Source organism: Lacerta agilis, chromosome 5 (assembly GCF_009819535.1).
Source record: "Lacerta agilis isolate rLacAgi1 chromosome 5, rLacAgi1.pri, whole genome shotgun sequence".
Taxonomy (NCBI): Eukaryota; Metazoa; Chordata; class Lepidosauria; order Squamata; family Lacertidae; genus Lacerta; species Lacerta agilis.
The window spans coordinates 91,441,597-91,459,645 of NC_046316.1; the positions used below are offsets into that span (position 1 = coordinate 91,441,597).

At 52.1% G+C, this 18,049-nt stretch overlaps 1 protein-coding gene across 1 annotated transcript; it reads left to right on the forward strand.

Annotated features, from left to right (window-relative positions):
* Positions 1 to 2,693: 2,693 nt before the first annotated feature.
* Positions 2,694 to 13,845, forward strand: NPPC (natriuretic peptide C). The gene is made up of 5 exons (XM_033148199.1): positions 2,694 to 3,169; positions 3,276 to 3,392; positions 3,550 to 3,864; positions 4,771 to 5,182; positions 13,741 to 13,845. The coding sequence occupies exons 1-4, from the start codon at positions 2,972 to 2,974 to the stop codon at positions 5,143 to 5,145; spliced, it is 1,005 nt and encodes a 334-aa protein (XP_033004090.1). The 5' UTR covers positions 2,694 to 2,971; the 3' UTR covers positions 5,146 to 5,182; positions 13,741 to 13,845.
* The last annotated feature ends 4,204 nt before the right edge of the window (positions 13,846 to 18,049 follow it).

Sequence of the window (18,049 nt, forward strand, 5' to 3'; positions counted from 1 at the left end):
AAATGTTTCTGACCTTCTTGGGATATGCATACCTAAACTCTGCTTTCTGGCTAATATAACCATTTGGGATACATCTGGAGTTCCCTGCTTTGGGGAGAAAGTGTACAGCAGTTATCTGTTTCCCTGCCTAATCATCATAACTGTTCATCTTTCAGTAGGGTGGGGCAGGATCTGTCCTTTTTATGCTCATTCTTGGATGAAGACCTTTTTGTTCTAATCGGGCTTTATTCCGTGAATTTGGTTTTGAATGACTGACTGGTCTTTTTATATATCTGCAAGCTGCTTTAAAAAGAAAGAAAGTAACGAATAAACGCAAATAGTGATGATTGTGGTGGCGGCTTTGTACCAAATTCAAAGGTTCTGGTTCAGAATGAACCTAACATTTTGGTTCCCCTAACATTGACACCCATCTGTCTCATGAGACAATGGAAGAATGCGCCTCTGGACGCAAAATCAAACTGTTTGAGAGTTACAGCGCCTGCTGTGGCCGTAGAGACTGATGCAGGAGAGACATGTTTTGTTGCAGCTGGGGCAGTTGAAGGTGTCCGGTTGTGCTGCTGCAGATGCAGGGTGGTGTTTCTTCTCTCTGCGATTCCTCCCAGCGCCGCGGTCATTCCTCCTGTGGTCGCTGTTATGGATGCACAACCTGACTGTCTGTCTCTAGGCACTGTGGACACCTGCAAGTTTGCGGACATCTCGCGTTTGCAGACATCTTTGTACTGCAGAGTTGGTCTGCCATTGGGCCTGATTGTCATACACCCTAAAAGACACACAGAGAGAATCTGCAGTCTTGTTTTGTCATATAAAGTGGACTCCAAGCTGACAAGGTTAGGCAGAATAATGGGTGGGAAAATCAGGTATCATTCTAAGTGCAGGTAAAGGGAGGTGAAGAGGTGGGGGAAGATGCCAAAGCAGTGGGTGGTTTAAATTGATTAGCAAATGAAATGACAACATTGGTTGGTTGGTTGCTTTCCTCTGCCCTCCGCATCCCGTTTTCCTCTAAGGTTGTAAATCCACTTTGATTCTGCTGCCCATTTTAGGCGACTGCTAAAGTCTCTTTCTCAAACCAGCTTGTAACGGAACCTTTTAATTGTATGTTAATTCATATTAGTTAGAGTAATGAAATGAGTATTATACTAAGAAAACCGTTGTAGAAGCAATATGGAGTCATATTTTAAATTTGATGTATAATTTGAAAGAAAGTATTGTTAATTTATGTTTATTATTTGTGTGATGCAAGATTTAATGTTTTGTTGTGTTTTATGTTTGAAATCCTTTTTTCAAAGAAACATAAATTTAATAAAGACTTATTTTAATTAAAAAAATAAATAAATTGTGTGTTAATTCTGATGGGGAGAGGCGGTGTCTTTATGTGAGGGGCAGGAAGAGGTCCCTGCAGGGAGAGCAAAGTGGGGACTGGAAATCACGCAGCGGCTCCATGGCGGCAGCGACTGATCCTCCCCATAGCAGTCGTGAAATGGGACAATTTGGATCACGGCCAGAAGAGACCCAGGGGAAGGGGTTAGATCCCCCACCCCCTGCAGCCCTAACCCAAATCAGGGGGGAGAGTTGCAAGATGACAATGGGAGAGTCAGTCCCAGACATGTAGTTATGCTCTAAATATAGGGGAGATGATAGATAGATAGATAGATAGATAGATAGATAGATAGATAGATAGATAGATAGATAGATAGATAGATAGATATGCCAAGCCATACATGCGTGTGCATATGTGTGTATGTACACAATAAGGCGTGGAAATCCAACACCAGGCATTGGTACGTGGGCTTGGTTGTTAGATACACACGGCTGCTGTTTTCTTGCTTGCTTGCATACCTTACTTTGCATTCTGAGTTTCGGCTGCCTCTCTCACGCGTCTCTCGCGCGGAAGGCTTTTCGCGGGTGAAGTCGCAGCCTCGGCAGCTCTTTCTCGGTTAGCAGCGCCTCGCCGCCTTCTCTCCCGGATCCGCGAGGGGGGGCGATCCAAGTTGCCGCCTTCGGAGCCAAAGCGTCCAAAGCGGCAGGTCCAGCTGACGAATTGTGCCGCCCCCACCCCCCAAGACTCCGTTTCAAAATGGCTCGCCCGTGGGCTTTCAGACGAAAGTCTGAAGAGAAGAACTTTGTGCACGCTTCAATCTGGTGTGTGTTGGGGTGGGTGTGTCCCATCCCATCCTCCTAAATCTAAAAAACAAACAACCCTTCCCCCCCCTAACTTAAATCAACCACCACCACCAATGTGCTCTCCGGAGGTAGGAAGCAGCAGCGTTATTTCGGGAGAGACACGTGTACGTGTGTAATTATGACACGTGTCTGTGTGAGAGATTACAAGTTTGCACTGGTCTATGCAGGGTCTTCGGTGCTGAACTCCCACGCGTTGCAAGCCTACAGGTGCGGCGGGGGGGGGGGGAGGGAGACATAAGGCATCTCTGCAGAGCGCCCCACCACCACGACCTAAAGTCTCCCGCACGCGCGGCCGTTTCACCTCCACGAATCGTATTTCAGACGTGTACACAAACACCCGTCCATTCTATTCACACGCTGCAGGTTAGTAACCCAAAGGCTTTCCCTCCAGCGAGAATCCCCGTGCGCCCCGTCGAGTGAGAAGCGCGAAGTCCACCTCCGGGATCGCGGCTTCTCTTTCACCTCCCCCCCCCCCGCGCGCGCGTGCGAGTGAGGCAGAGGATGACATCACCCCGCAGGTTGGTTATAAAGGGCCGAGGGCCATCCCGGCGCTACAATCGGTTGTGGCCGTCGAAGGAGAGCGAGAAGTTGATCTGCAGACGCGCCGCCCTCGGACACAGACTGCAGCCTGCGCGCCTCGCCGGCTGTCGATCCTCCGCCGCTGCGCTCGCCTTGCCGTCGAGGGGACTCCCGTCCGGCCGCCCTCGCCCGCCGCCTCCCGAGTCTCCTTCCTGCGCTCCTTCCTGCTCCTTTCCCTTCTTCCCTTCTCTTCTCCCGACACCCGGCCAGGATGTACATCTCTCACGTCGTGGCTTGCGGACTCTTCCTCGCCCTGCTCGCCCTGGCGCTGGAGGCGAAGCCGGCTCCCCAGAACCTGCAGAAGGTAAGGCGGCGCGGGGAGATTCGACGGAAAAGGTCCTGGTCTGCCTTTCCGTCGGGGGCGATCCCTGGAAGCTTCGGGGATAGGAGGGAGAGGATAGATGGACGGGCAGATTCGGGATGAGGTGGGAGAGATGGCTGGAGAGGAGCAGAAGCGAGGTCTGCCAGAGTCCTCACAGAAACGTTAATCCGGATTAAGTTGCCCCGCTTTCTAGGGTGATTGGCTGAAAGAGTGGCTGTCCTCTCCTGCCTTAAAGCCGGTTGACGAGCAGAGCTGCCGTCCGGATAACTTTCTGGAGTCAGCGGGCGCGATCTTGCCTGGGCCCCCGGCTGTAGAAGCGGGATCCCTCTCGCCCGCGTACCCCTGCCTCTTGCATCCCCGACGGGGCGGTCCAGCCCGGGGTGGCTTCTGCTGGGAGTGGGGCAGGAAGAGCTGAATGAGAGGGACGCCCCTCACTCTCTCCGCCGCCCTCCTTTCAGGCCGGGTAGGTGGGTCCGCGACTCCAGCTGCCGCCGGCTGCTCTCCATCGCCCCGTGGTGCTGAGATGGAGAGGGGAGGGCGTCCAGGCAAGCGGAGACGGGGCGGCTTCCGAGCTAGTCCGTGCCCGCGGAGAGGAGCCTCTCCTTGGGGTGAGGCGCTGGGGAAATAGAGCGGAAGATTCCATCCCCCTAGAAGGAGAAGCAGACGGGGCGGGAAGCTGGGGGACCCACCGGGCGCCCGCCTGCGCCTTCCGAGGGGCAGCTCTGAAGGGGGACCAGAAGGTGGGTGTTCCTCTGGTGATCTATGGGGTGATAGTGGAAATGGTGAGGAGGTCCGTCCTTGTCCCTGGCGGAGGAGAGAGAAAAGGAAGCGGAGGAGCTTTCCTGGAGGAGACCCCCAGTTCTCTTCACCTGCCAAGCAGGCGCTGAGATTCCTGCATTGCAGGGGGTTGGACTGGATGACCCTCGGGGTCTCTTCCAACTCTACGATTCTATGAACCGTTCCCCCAAGTGAAACTCGAGATCTAGGCTACTTTGTATCTGGTAGGGGAGGTCTTCTATACAGGTCTGATCCGGGGAGATCTGATCCCAAAGAAAAACTTCTTCCTACGTTCAACCGGCATTTCATCCTACTCCGCGTCGTCATTTCTCTTCCTTCTCTCCGAGTAAACTTGTGACCCGGACAGTCCTCTTGGCCTGAGGCTGAGGTGGCGAGGTGGGTTTCACAAATGGGCAGGACGGCCGGATGCCACCTGCCCAATTCGCCGCCCCCTCCAGTCCTCTCAGTCCCCAGGACGGGGGATATTCCTCGATAGGACTCCCATGGGTGGCAGGGAGCGCACGAGGAATCTCCACGTGTTGAGGTGCGAGAGTGCGTCCACTCCTGATGGTAGCCCCATTCTCAGCCGCACCGACCCGGCCCTCCTTCTTCTCCTGCCATCGGTCTCCCCGCAGCCCTGGGGAATCCGAGGTTCCTCGAGGGGGCAGCCAGGCGCTGTGATTCCTGAAATGCAGAGGGTTGGACTGGGTGACCCTCGGGGTCCCTTCCAACTCTACGATTCTATGAACCGTTTCCCCAAGTGAAACTCGAGATCTAGGCTTTGAAGAAACCATCTGGGCTGCGCTGCTGCTGCTGCAATGGGGCTGCCCTGCCCCTCCTTCTCTCCACTTGCACCCCCATCCAGCACCGCACCCCGCTAACCCTTCTATCTCGCTTCTTCCTCCGAGCAGGGTCCGTCGGCGGGCAGCTTGGCGGCGCTGGGGCGCGAACTGGCGGAGCTGCTGGAGGCGTCGTCGGGGCCCGCGGCGGGCGGTGCGCGGAGCGGCGGCGGCGGAGGAGGAGGAAAGCAGGGCTCCTCGTCGCAGCAGAAGGGCAAAGGCTCGTCGTCGTCGTCGAGGCTCATGCGGGACCTGCGCACCGACACCAAGCAGTCGCGGGCCACCTGGGCGCGGGGGTCGCACCCGGAGCACCACGCCGGCGGAGGAGGCGGAGGCGGAGGCGGAGGGTCGCGGCGCTTCAAAAACCCCTCCAAGAAGGGCTCCTCCAAGAGCTGCTTCGGCCTCAAACTGGACCGCATCGGCACCATTAGCGGCCTGGGCTGCTGAGCCGTCGAGGGCGGCCGGCGGGCGACACCTGGCGGCGGTGAGTAGACAGCGCGCGCTGCCGTCCATCCCAAGCCGAGACGGCGCTCGTTTGAATGCTAGCGCAAAAGTGAGAGCGCTCTAACCTTCAGCGCCTCAAACCCCCGAGACCCTCCTTGTCTGTCTGTCTGTGTGTTTGTGTGTTTCACTTGTATCCCACCTTTTCCTCCCAGGAGCTGGAGGGGGGCGCACGTGGTTCTCCCCTTCCTTCTTCATGCAGCCCCTGCTCTGCGCACTGGGCACGGGTCATGGGAGCCAACTCCCTGGTGACATGGGGGTCTTCGCCCCTCCCCATAAATATTTGAGTGGGCCAGGCAGCCCCAAAGTTGAAGGGCATCGTCTTTCAAATGGTGCGCGTGCACTGCGTCATGTGATCAGTTATGCGCAGCACGGCTTACCTGCCCCACCCCCAATATTTTATTCAAGTTGGCACCCCTGGCACAGAACCTCAGGCATAGGGCGCCACTGAAATTTGAGAGCTCCACCATTGGCAATGGCTGCCAAGTGGGGCAGACTCTTTGGTCCTCTTTCCTAATATAGCGCCCTGTGCGAGGACAACCTTTGGCACCCCCAAACGGAACTTCTCAGGGGGCTTCTCAATTGGTCGCCCCACAAAGCCCTAAATCTGGCACTGGCACCAACCTAAATGTAAGAGAAGGTTGGACAATTTCAAGGAGGAGAGGGCTATTGAAGGCTACTAGCCACAATGGCTTGGGATGCGGGTGGCGCTGTGGTCTAAACCACAGAGCCTAGGGCTTGCCGATCAGAAGGTCAGCAGTTCGAATCTCCGCGATGGGGTGAGCTCCTGTTGCTCGGTCCCAGCTCCTGCCAACCTAGCAGTTTGAAAGCATGAAGTGCAAGTAGATAAATAGGTACCGCTCCGGCGGGAAGGTAAACGGTGTTTCTGTGCGCTGCTCTGGTTCGCCAGAAGCAGCTTAGTCATGCTGGCCACATGACCCGGAAGCTGTACGCTGGCTCCCTCGGCCAGTAAAGCGAGATGAGCGCTGCAACCCCAGAGTCGTCTGCGACTGGACCTAATGGTCAGTGGTCCTTTTACCTTTACCTTTAGCCACAATGACTATGCTCTGCCTCCAAGTTCAGAGGCAGAAATGCTTACGAATACCAGTTGCTGGAAACCACAGGAAGGGGGAGTTTCCCTTGTGCTTGAATCCAGACAAACTATTCTTTGAAAGCACTGCTGCCTGCAGCTGTGGAGGTAGAGCCCAGTCATCCTGGCTAGTCGCTGTTGACAGCCCTCTAGTGAGGTAGGAGAGCTGGAAATAATCCCTATCTATTTCACATCTGACAACCAATGTGCCACTTTGGTTTCTGATAGTACATGGGTAAAGTAAAGGTAAAGTAACCCCTGACCATTAGGTCCAGTTGTGTCCAACTCTGGGGTTGCGGCACTCATCTCATGTTAGTGGCCGATGGAGCCGGCGTACATGGGTAGACAAGTCCAAAAAGTCTGGGACACAAAATTTCATGGCCGTCTAGCAGCTATGGTGGTTCATTGACCGGAAGTATTATATTTAACGAAGACAGGAGTGCCTGGCGTGCTCTGGTCCATGGGGTCACGAAGAGACGGACACAACTAAACGACTAAACAACAACAATATTTGTTGTTGTTCAGTCGTTCAGTCGTGTCCGACTCTTCGTGACCCCATGGACCAGAGCACGCCAGGCACGCCTATCCTTCACTGCCTCTCGCAGTTTGGCCAAACTCATGCCAGTCGCTTCGAGAACACTGTCCAACCATCTCATCCTCTGTCGACCCCTTCTCTTTGTGCCCTCCATCTTTCCCAACATCAGGGTCTTTTCTTGGGAGTCTTCTCTTCTCATGAGGTGGCCAAAGTACTGGAGCCTCAACTTCAGGATCTGTCCTTCTAATGAGCACTCAAGGCCGATTTCCTTGAGAATGGATAGGTTTGATGTTCTTGCAGTCCATGGGACTCTCAAGAGTCTCCTCCAGCACCAGAATTCAAAACAACAATATATTTAACATTAATTCTGGAAGTGTATACAGTACTTGATTCTGACCAAACTAAGCCTCCTTGGTTGCTACATGTGATTCTCTCCCAGCCCCCCTCCCCAGCTCTCCTACCCCACCAGTCTCTTGCATGGATTTGCCATAAATCAAACATGCAAGTATGTGGCGCTTTCGAGTTCTCAAAGCACTTTTCATGTCCGGATAATATTGGCAACCAGCCTTTAAGTTAGGCCAGTGTTACTGTTCCCACCTTGGAGTCAGGACTGATGCTGAAAGATAGAGGCTTAGCTAAGGCCACATAGCAGGTTCTTGGTAAATGTGAGATTCGAACGGTGGACTTTACACATCGTAGCCCCAACACTATTTCCACAAGACTGGTGCACTGTCCCCAAATCCAACCCTCTGATGTGAGTGTGCATAAGAATTTAGGGCATTGAAGGAGAACATCCGAGCAAATTATTCCTTAAAGGCAAGTGCATACATTATCTGCAGGGGTCCGAGAGGCGGACCACAAAATAACTAAATATTTTGCTCGGAGGCCGAAACAGTGAGGGTTTGGGGTGTGGAGAGCAGTGAGAAATGCCTCAGATCCAAAACTGGCCTGCCCCCCCCCCACACATGCGCGGAGCAGGGTGCTGTTTTTCCTGAAGACGGGCCTCAGATTTGGCTCACACCTGCTTCCTCTCAAATTAGGCGCTGCGAATAATTATAGTTATTCCTATAGTTAGGCCTTCAAACAATCCAAAGGGTATTTTTTTGGGGGGGGGAGGGCTCCTTACTTATTTATACATCCCCCCGTGCTGCCTGCCGCCTGCATAGCAAAGATGGCTAAGGCACCTGCTGAGAGCCGAAAACTAAAATAGGAGGCTGGGGAGGCCCAGTTCTAGACAGCGTGTGGTGTGGGCTAATGTCAAGGTTGTCATACACATTGGTGTCTTGCGCCCATTGCGACCGGTAGGGCAGAAGTCAGGGAGGCCGCCAGTAGGTGGCGGCAGAGCCAACTCAGTCTGGTTGTAAGGAGGAAGATGGGCAGGTAAGGGCTGTGTGAGGGCAGGGCCCCACTTCCCCCAACATACCAGCCTCCCCATGTCATACAGCCCCTTCCCCAGTGAAGATCCAGCTGGGCAGAGGTTTGGAAAGGGGTCTGATGTGTGCCCCACAGGTTCCCTTTGATCCAGTTGCCCATTTTAGATTGCTCTCGTTGAAATTAATCATAGAGATGGAAGGAACCGCGAGGGCCACCTGGTCCAACCCCCTCAAAGGAATCTTTTGCCCAGCATGGGGCTCAAACCCACGACCCTGAGATTGAGCAACTCATGCCCAACCAACTGAGCTAAACTTCGTGTGGAAACTGCTCGCCCTCTTGCCCTCTTTTAAGGCTAGCTGGGTCGGTGGCCTCCACTGCTTCCAGTGGGAAGGACTTCCATCGTTTAACTACGCATTCAGAACTTTTGTTTGCACTGAGGAATCCCTCTGAGCTCCCCGCACAGGCTATTTGTGTGTCCTTGCGAATGCTGTTCACAGGGGATAGGAAGCGAAGAGGAGCAGAGCTGTTTTAAACTGGGATATTCATTATAAAATAAAAAAATTCCTTCCAGTAGCACCTTAGAGACCAACTAAGTTTGTTCTTGGTATGAGCTTTCATGAAGAAGTGTGCATGCACACGAAAGCTCATACCAAGAACAAACTTAGTTGGTCTCTAAGGTGCTACTGGAAGGAATTTTTATTTCATTTTGTTTTGACTATGGCAGACCAACACGGCTACCTACCTGTAACTTGGATATTCATTTTTAGTGGACCGAGCTATGAAGCCTTGGTGGGGGTCTCTGAAGAGTGGCAGAGAGGTGGACCAACTGTAGTGGGGTGGCACTACAATTCATTGCAAAGTTCTGTGCAGATCCCCTTTGAAATGAGCTGGAGCTAATAATAATAATAATAATAATAATAATAATAATAATAATAATAATAATAATAATAATAATAATAATAATAATAATATATTTATACCCTGCCCATCTGGCTGGGTTTCCCCAGCCACTCTGGGCGGCTTCCAACAGAATATTAAAATGCAGTAAACTATTAAACATTAAAAGCTTCCCTAAACAGGGCTGCCTTCAGATGTCTTCTAAAAGTCTGGTAGTTGTTTTTCTCTTTGACATCTTGTGGGAGGGCGTTCCACAGGGCGGGTGCCACTACCAAGAAGGCCCTCTGCCTGGTTCCCTGTAACTTGGCTTCTTGCAGTGAGGGAACCACCAGAAAGCCCTTGGAGCTGGACCTCAGTGTTCGGGCAGAACGATGGGGGTGGAGACGCTCCTTCAGGTATACTGGACCGAGGCCATTTAGGGCTTTAAAGGTCAGCACCTTGGAAACGTACTGGGAGCCAACATACTGTAGGTCTTTCAGGACCGGTGTTATGATCTGCAAGAGAGACTAGCAGGCAGTGGGGGACATGTCCAAGTGTCTCTTGAGGTTGCAAGCTGGCCACAGGAGCATGCCACTTGCAGCATCCAGTCCCTGTGAATGGGAGGGTTGCAGAAGGGGAGGGCAGTAGCAGCAGTGGCATCTATGGTGCAGAAAATGAGGGGACTCCAGGGCCACAGCCACCACGTCTGAGAGTGGGGATGGCGAGGCCAGGGAGCTTGGCTAGTGGGGAATCACAGAATCACAGCCTTGTAAGGGATGCAGAGGATCATCTATCCCAACAGGCAAGTGGCCAGAGAGGCAGCCAAACAGCCCCACTTGGCTGAAAGAGGGCCACGGGACTTGCTTTGGAGGAGCTGCTTGACCAGCCAGACCCGCTGCCTGGTCAAAACTCCCTGTCATTTCCTCCTCTAGTTGGCAGCCTTGGTGGTGCAGTGGAATCTTGCACAGATTCCTGGTTTCAGCAGCCTGGTATCTGGCAGCCTGGCAGGACCACAGCAACTTCAGTGCAAGGGTTAAAGGCCACAGGGATGCCCACCACAAAGGTGGGATCATAGCCCAAGCCAGAGGTTCCCTCTGGCGCAGAGACTGCACAGCTGGGACTACTACAGGCATCCCAGCCTGGTTTGATAGCAGGGTTACATAGTAATGGACAGGAAGAGCTCCCTTGCCCATCAGCGCTGCCTCCCAGCTCATGTAAAGGCTGCTGTCTTTTGCCGCAGCCATTGACGCCTTTGGGATAACTGGTTTTCCAGCAGTGGGGTTCTCTCCTCTTGTTACCCCAAGGAGCCTGTGGACCCAACCATCAGTGCCCAGTGCCAAAGGCATCTCCTCGGGGCTTGGGAACCAGTGTGGTGTAGTGGTTAAGAGCGGTAGACTCGTAATCTGGTGAACCAGGTTCGCGTCCCCGCTCCTCCACATGCAGCTGCTGGGTGACCTTGGGCTACTCACACTTCTCTGAAGTCTCTCAGCCCCACTCACCTCACAGAGTGTTTGTTGTGGGGGAGGATGGGAAAGGAGAATGTTAGCTGCTTTGAGACTCCCTTCGGGTAGTGATAAAGCGGGATATCAAATCCAAACTCTTCTTCTTCTTCTTCTTGGGGAAAACTCAGGTTCCTGGGGGAACCCACCGGGGATGGATCACGGGGAGTGGGTCCACCTCCTCTTCAGAGCTGCAGAGGATTCTGAGCATAAATGGCGAGGCATCCATGCAATGGGATCTGTCGCGTACAGAGTTATCAAGCCACGGCTGCTGTGCAGCCAAGAAACCCTCTGACTGTGCTGATCTTCTGCTGGTCCGGGAGAAACGTGTGCAAGCAACAGGTTCCTTTCCAGCCAGGGCTGTTCGCACGACCCCTTTGAACCCAGGGCCAGGGGCAAATTCCCCTGCTCCTGCCGAGCACCGGCTGCAGACAACACCACATTGATGCTTTTCACAGAGCTGCCCCCCTCTCCGCCAGGGGCTCAGCCTCCCTCCTCCAGCCCTCTTGCGCAGATATGCATTCCCAGGCGCTGGCAGCAGGTTTACTAGGAAACCGTGAAAAGCGCCCAGGCGAGGGGCTCATTATGAGAGTTCAGATGGATGGGCGAGTGGCTCTAACTTGTTCATTTCGAGAAGACAAGCGCAGCTGAGGATGCAGATCGCCTCATGCTGTTTTGGCTGCTCCAAGTCTCTTCCCTTGCTGTGTTTTTCTTATGTAGAGACAGACAATTTGAGGGGGGCGCCAATGCATTGCCAGAGGACACAGAGCTTCGTGGTGTGGGCCTATGCTGATTTATATGCTTTGGTGCCAACTTAGAAACAGTTGCCGCAAGAGCCAGTGTCGTCTAGTGGTTATAGCAAAGAGGCAGTGCCGCGTAGTGGTTAGAGTGTCGGACCGAGACCTGAGAGAGACTGGGGTTCAAACCCCCTCTTGGCCACAAAGCTCATTTTGGGTGCCAGTCTCATTCTCTCAGCCTGTCCTATGCCACAGGGTTGTTGTGGGGAGGAAAATATGAAAGTGGGGAGAATCATGCACACCACTTTGGGCACTCGGGCAAAAGGCTGTGATATAAATGGAACAGACAGATAGATCGATATACTACTCAGCGTAGTTGGGAAGACTGAGCAGATCGTCCGGCTCAGCCTGTAGCTTCTCCGGCCGGTGACACACCCCTGCTCTCCCTTCGTAGGCTTCTTTGAATTTAACCTGGGCTTGGACTGTCCAGGCCTTCCCCAGAGAGGAAGCTTCCAAAAGGAGCAGCAAAGTAGCCAGCTGCTTTCCTGTGGCTCCAAGGCAGATGATTAATCAATTTAAAGGAACATTTCTTGCCGGGCAATCCTATGGCAAGATCTGCTGGGTTAAGCAGTTTAAGATGCACTGGATATCTGACTGAGCTGAGTCACCAACCCTGACTCAGCCGAAGACAAACCAGCATAATTTGCTCATCCCTGCTCAGCAGGGTCTCAGATGACTGAGCTGAGGCTGGTGTTAGGTCCCCCAAAATCGGGGTGGGACCAGTGAGGGGGGAAACTTAGGCTGCATCCTCAACCTGCTCAGCTTAGCTCCGCGACTTGGCAACCCAACAAAGAACCCTCTGTTTAGATGGCCAAATGTCTTCGCTATGTCCTTTCTTTGCTAAGTGTCTCAACTACTGCGGTAGATATGAGTTGGTGTAATTATTGCTAATTATTCTGCTTTTAATATGCAGCTGTGGGCATGTGCATGCAGGGGATCATTGTCTGTTCAATTTCTATCCCCTAAGCATGTGAGACGCCGCCTTGGTAATGGCAGGTTTTAATTCTTTAGCTTGAGGGGACTCTCTTTCATTCTTATCCTTTTAATATTGTTGTGTTGTGGTCTTGTACTGCTTTGATGAATGGTCTATTGGGCTGATTCCAATGTCCTCTGCCTGCTAGAATTATAATACAGTATTGCACTTCAAAGGAGTCCCAACGCAACAGCTGCACTAGCGGAAACTCCTTGCGCAACAGGTTAACACAATCTATTGTGCAGCAATGTGCCAGCAGCCTGCTGAATGCATTCTCTTGCACTGCAATCTTCTGCTGGTGATAAACCTTTCACCGGTAGAGCAAGCACACCGCTAGATAAGAGTTAACTTAGCGCTACCTTGGATACAAGCTCTTGTATTATCCTGCGACTTTTGTTGATGAATACTCCATGTCCCATTTATAGTTATATATAGATACAAAACTAGATACCATATCTTCCTGTATACAGAGAAATGTAAGGCTGTCGTCACGCAGCCCCACTGGAAGATGTGTAGTGCTTGACATGAGTCAACAGTGTGATGCAGCAGCTAAAAAAGCCAATGCAATTCTGGGCTGCATCAATAGGAGTATAGCGTCTAGATCAAGGGAAGTAATAGTACCACTGTATTCCGCTCTGGTCAGACCTCACCTGGAATACTGTGTCCAGTTCTGGGCACCACAGTTCAAGAAGGATACTGACAAGCTGGAAGGTGTCCAGAGGAGGGCAACTAAAATGGTCAAAGGCCTGGAAACGATGCCTTATGAGGAACGGCTTAGGGAGCTGGGTATGTTTAGCCTGGAGAAGAGAAGGTTAAGGGGTGATATGATAGCCATGTTCAAATATATCAAAGGATGTCATATAGAGGAGGGAGAAAGGTTGTTTTCTGCTGCTCCAGAGAAGCGGACACGGAGCAATGGATTCAAACTACAAGAAAGAAGATTCCACCTAAACATTAGGAAGAACTTCCTGAGAGTAAGAGCTGTTGGACAGTGGAATTTGCTGCCAAGGAGTGTGGTGGAGTCTCCTTCTTTGGAGGTCTTTAAGCGGAGGCTTGACAGCCATCTGTCAGGAATGCTTTGATGGTGTTTCCTGCTTGGCAGGGGGTTGGACTGGATGGCCCTTGTGGTCTCTTCCAACTCTATGATTCTATGATTCTATACATCAGAAAAAGCTGGATTTGCTTTCAGTCAGAGCGGGGGAAGGAAGCCAAAGGGGAGGCAGGTGGGTGCCATTCCCATTCTAAGAGAACAAGGTAGAAGTTCATGGTGAGCTCCGGCACCTCTTTTCCTAGGAAAACAGCATTGTCCATATATATATGTATAACTTACATCTTAACCTATCTACCTAGAGATGATCTGGGAAGTTCCTAATCCATCACCTCTTTTCTCATTCCAGGTCTTTGAACTGACGAGGGTTATTCTGCATTCCATCACCCCCATCCCAAGGACATTTCTTGGCCATCTTCTCACCGTCATGCAGGGTCAATGTTGATGGCATCCCGGAAAGGCCTGGCTGGGCTTATCCTGTTGGTACGAGGACTTGTAGCAGAACCAGCAATTTTTTTGGGGGGGGGGGTGTAGTGGTGAGGGTGGGGTGTCCGGGGTGGGTTTGTTTTTGAAATCCCAAGAGCTCTTTTCCTATCATACCCAATATATACACACTCACACATATATGTATCCTACACACCAACAACCCCCACCCACGACAAAGGACCGCTCCACGCCCAGAGACTGAGGAAGCTGTTTGTACATTCATGTCACGCATAAATGTATTTATGTTGTAAAGCTATTTATATATGTTTATAAAGAGATATTTATAAAAATTTATTTATGTAACTAAATGAAAAGGAGTCTAGCATTGTAGCTTCTTTTCCCCGTCCTAAATAGTTGGAAAATGTTGAAGGAAAAAAAAAAACACCATTCCATGTACCATTTGTAACCTGTCTTTCTTTTTACTCCTCGAAGAGTTGTTGGTTTTGGAAAAAAGACCACAGCTGCTGTAAATATATTATAATTGGTAGCTGGTAACTAAGTAAGATCTCCAGTTTTCTCAGAAGTGGTGTTGATGGGAAGGGTTTTCGGTCAGGGATGATTTGGGGATACTCATTTTGCTTTGTGCCTTGTCCCCGTCTACAATTTCTACGGGCATGCAGAACATAAATGGCCCTCCAGATGTGGTCATACTCCAGCTCCCATCATGCTGGCTGGGACTGACGTGAGTTGCAGTCCAACAGCAGTGAGAGAGCCGCACGTCCGCCGTGCCAGCTGCAGTGGGAGATGCCAGGGGTAGGACCTGGGACGTCCTGTGCGCAAGACAGGAACCAACCTCAGCCATGCATGTGGCAGGCAGGAGGGTATGTTGCTGTCTCTGTTGTGGACCACACACAGGTGAGGAACCGAAAGCGGCTCTCAATCCATCAATAAACAGTATTTGAGAGCTGAAAATTGCCCAAGGAGGTGCCATTGTCCATAATGCTATCTGCTAGGACAGGAGTAAAAAGGTAAAGGGACCCCTGACCGTTAGGTCCAGTCGTGTCCAACTCTAGAGAGCCAGCATGGTGTAGTGGTAAGAGTGGTGGACTCGTAATCTGGGGAACCGGGTTCGCGTCTCTGCTCCTCCGCATGCAGCTGCTGGGTGACCTTGGGCTAGTCACACTTCTCTGAAGTCTCTCAGCCCCACTCACCTCACAGAGTGTTTGTTGTGGGGAGGAAGGGAAAGGAGAATGTTAGCCGCTTTGAGACTTCTTCGGGTAGTGAAAAGCGGGATATCAAATCCAAACTCTTCTTCTTCTTCTTCTGGGGCTGCAGCATTACTGGCCGAGGGAGCCGGCGTACAGCTTCAGGGTCATGTGGCCAGCATGACTAAGCCGCTTCTGGTGAACCAGAGCAGCGCATGGAAATGCCATTTACCTTCCTGCTGGAGCGGGTACCTATTTATCTACTTGCACTTTGACGTGCTTTCGAACTGATAGGTTGGCAGGAGCTGGGACTCAGCAACAGGAGCTCACCCCGTTGTGGGGATTCGAAACGCCGACCTTCTGATCAGCAAGCCCTAGGCTCTGTGGTTTAACCCACAGCGCCACCCGCGTCCCTAGGACAGGGGTAGTCAACCTTTTTTTCCCCCCTACCACCCACTAATGCATCTTTCTTGATGGTAAAATTTCCTTACTGCCCACCAGTGCTCGATGGAAGGAGGATTCAGCTTGTGCCGTAGAACCCCCTCCCGCCCACCTAGAATCCTGAAACGCCCACTAGGGGGTTGTAGGGCCCAGGTTGACAACCCCTGTGCTAGGAGGTTGTTGTAGCACCTCAAAATCCTGCGCTACATGTTTTATGGTGGAACAAAAAGAAAGGAGGTGAGCAGTTTTCAGGCTTGTCAAATCTGTTTGGGGTTTCGTTACCAGGACTCCAGGATCTCCTGTCCAGGGTGATAAGGACAGATGTCAGAGAATTGGTTTTAGTTGCACTCACAGTCCTGCCATGCACAAAAATTCCACCCTGCTTTGCTTTCCCCCCCATTTCACCAGTGGGGGTGGGGGAGAGAAGCAATTTGCTGTGGTTAAAACAATTCAGTCCGAAACTCTCACCAATCTCCTGCAAATCACTAGAGAGATCTCATGGGAGAATAACCTGATGAAGTGAGCCAAGGGGCTGGGGGAGCTGATAATTTGTCTTCTGGCTGTAAATACTGCAGTAGGTCTTGACTTGCCTTCTGCCTACCCCTAAACACATGGCATAACTACAGTCTCCCACTGTCCAATGTCTTCCTTCACCTCTGTATGAGATCCATGGTGCTGTGAACACAGGAGAGGGCCTTTTCGGTGGTGGCTCCCTGTATGTGGAACTCCCTCCCTCCACTGGGGCGCTTGTGGCACTACCTCTTCATAACTTTAAGCGGCTGTTAAGACACATCTTTTTTCCCAGCAGGAATTGGGAGGAGAGACCCGGTTGCTACTGTCAGCAATTTGTTAAGCCTTTTCAAAGGAGCCTTTAAAATATTTTTGCCTGCTGCAAACTGCCCTGCGACTTGAGCAAAGGTGGCATATAAATTATCTTGGGCACCTAGATGAACAGAGAGGACAAGGGCTCCTGCATATGTAATAGCTGTGTAAAAGAGGGAATTTCTGCATGCCTTGCTTGCAGGAAAGTTAAAAGGTGCATAAGCTCCCTCCTGCTTTGCCCGAGCTGCCAGACACTTTTCACCTGCTGGAAGAATCTCACCTGTTTCCAGCACTGGGCTCTGCAATAGGTGATCCAGCTCTGCCAATGTGATCTGGCTGGACTGGGGGAGGAGGGCAGAAGACAAGCTGCCAGGAGATGCTGGCATGTCCCTCTGTGAATGTGCTGGGCCGTGAGGCTGAAACCGGAGAAGGGGCAACGAACCAGAGGGCGTCTGGCTCCTTAGCACAGCTGGGCTCTGTCGCAAGGCGCCAATTAGGCCACTGGCAGCAGCGTGGCAGAGCAGGAAGCCAGTTAATGGCAGCCGCCTGGCTGCAGCTCAGAGACCTCGATCCTGCCTTCACCAGGATGTCTGACGCCGTGCCTGGCTGCCTGCACAGAATGATGCGCAGCAGGTGCCCGCCGGAGACCAAATTGCTGCCCGCTCGTCTCACAGATCCAGACACCCTGGTTTACTAGAGGATGCACAGTGTGGCTTACAGAGATTGGGAGCCTGTGGCTCTCCAGATGATGTGGGACTGCCAATTCCCATCAGCTGCAGCCAGCATGACCGGCTGACAGGGATGATGGGAGCCGTAGTGCAGCCCACACCTGAAGGACCATAGCTTTCCTGTCCCAGTTTTGAGGGGTGTGCAAAAGGCAGGTGTTCAACAGGTATAGATTTCCCTCTCACGCGTCAGAAGGCTCAGTGGCAAGGAAGGCTCTACCTGTGGAGCAACAAATGTCAACTTTCCTTTGGGCAGGAGGCTGGTTCCTCTGTTTCCTCCGTCTGGACAAGCGAGACACATTGACACGGCTCTAGGCATCTTCCAACCAGGCAAAAATACTGGGTGGGGTGACGACAGGCCAGGGAGAGGTGCAGCCTAGACAGCTCAGAGGACCAGGTGGAGAGATTTGGAAGGCCGTTTGCTTCCTGGTCATGAGGCACAAGAACGGAGAACCCCGGTGTCCCTTCAAATGTTGTTGGACTCCCAACTCTAATTGTCCCCAGCATCCTCTGGTGGGCCACAAGTCCCCCCCCCCCCGCCGCTGCCATAGTATGGGTGGGATGGTATCAAAGCTAAACCAGGTATTTCATATTTAGGAGGGAGTATTTATTGGATTCAGTGAAGGATAGGCGTGCCTGGCGTGCTCTGGTCCATGGGGTCACGAAGAGTCGGACACGACTGAACGACTGAACAACAATTTATTGGATTATTGCACCATTGGATTCCTTAGTGGCTAAGGTAGGCAGGAAAGACTGTATAGAAGCAGAGAGCTGGAAGGGACCCCAGGAATCACCCAGTCCAACCCCCTGCAAATAATGCAGGAATACGCAGATGACCCTTAGAGGGATTGAACCTGCAAGCCTGGTGTTACCAGCACCATACTCTAACCAACCGAGCTCTCAGGTTTTCTTCGCTGCTGATGGGCCCAGGTACTGAAGGAAGGAGGCCACTTGCACGTGCCTTTCAACATCACGTGGAAAACGTGACCTCTCCTTTCCTACCCCCCTTGCAATTTAGCTAGCGAACCCCCCATAAGGC

Coding starts and splice junctions, on each gene's coding strand:
- NPPC (XM_033148199.1), top strand. CDS start 2,972: ATGTACATCTCTCACGTCGTGGCTTGCGGACTCTTCCTCGCCCTGCTC. Junction 3,170..3,275: donor GGGAGAGGATAGATGGACGG/GCAGATTCGGGA, acceptor CCCGCTTTCTAG/GGTGATTGGCTGAAAGAGTG. Junction 3,865..4,770: donor ATGGGGTGATAGTGGAAATG/GTGAGGAGGTCC, acceptor TCCTCCGAGCAG/GGTCCGTCGGCGGGCAGCTT.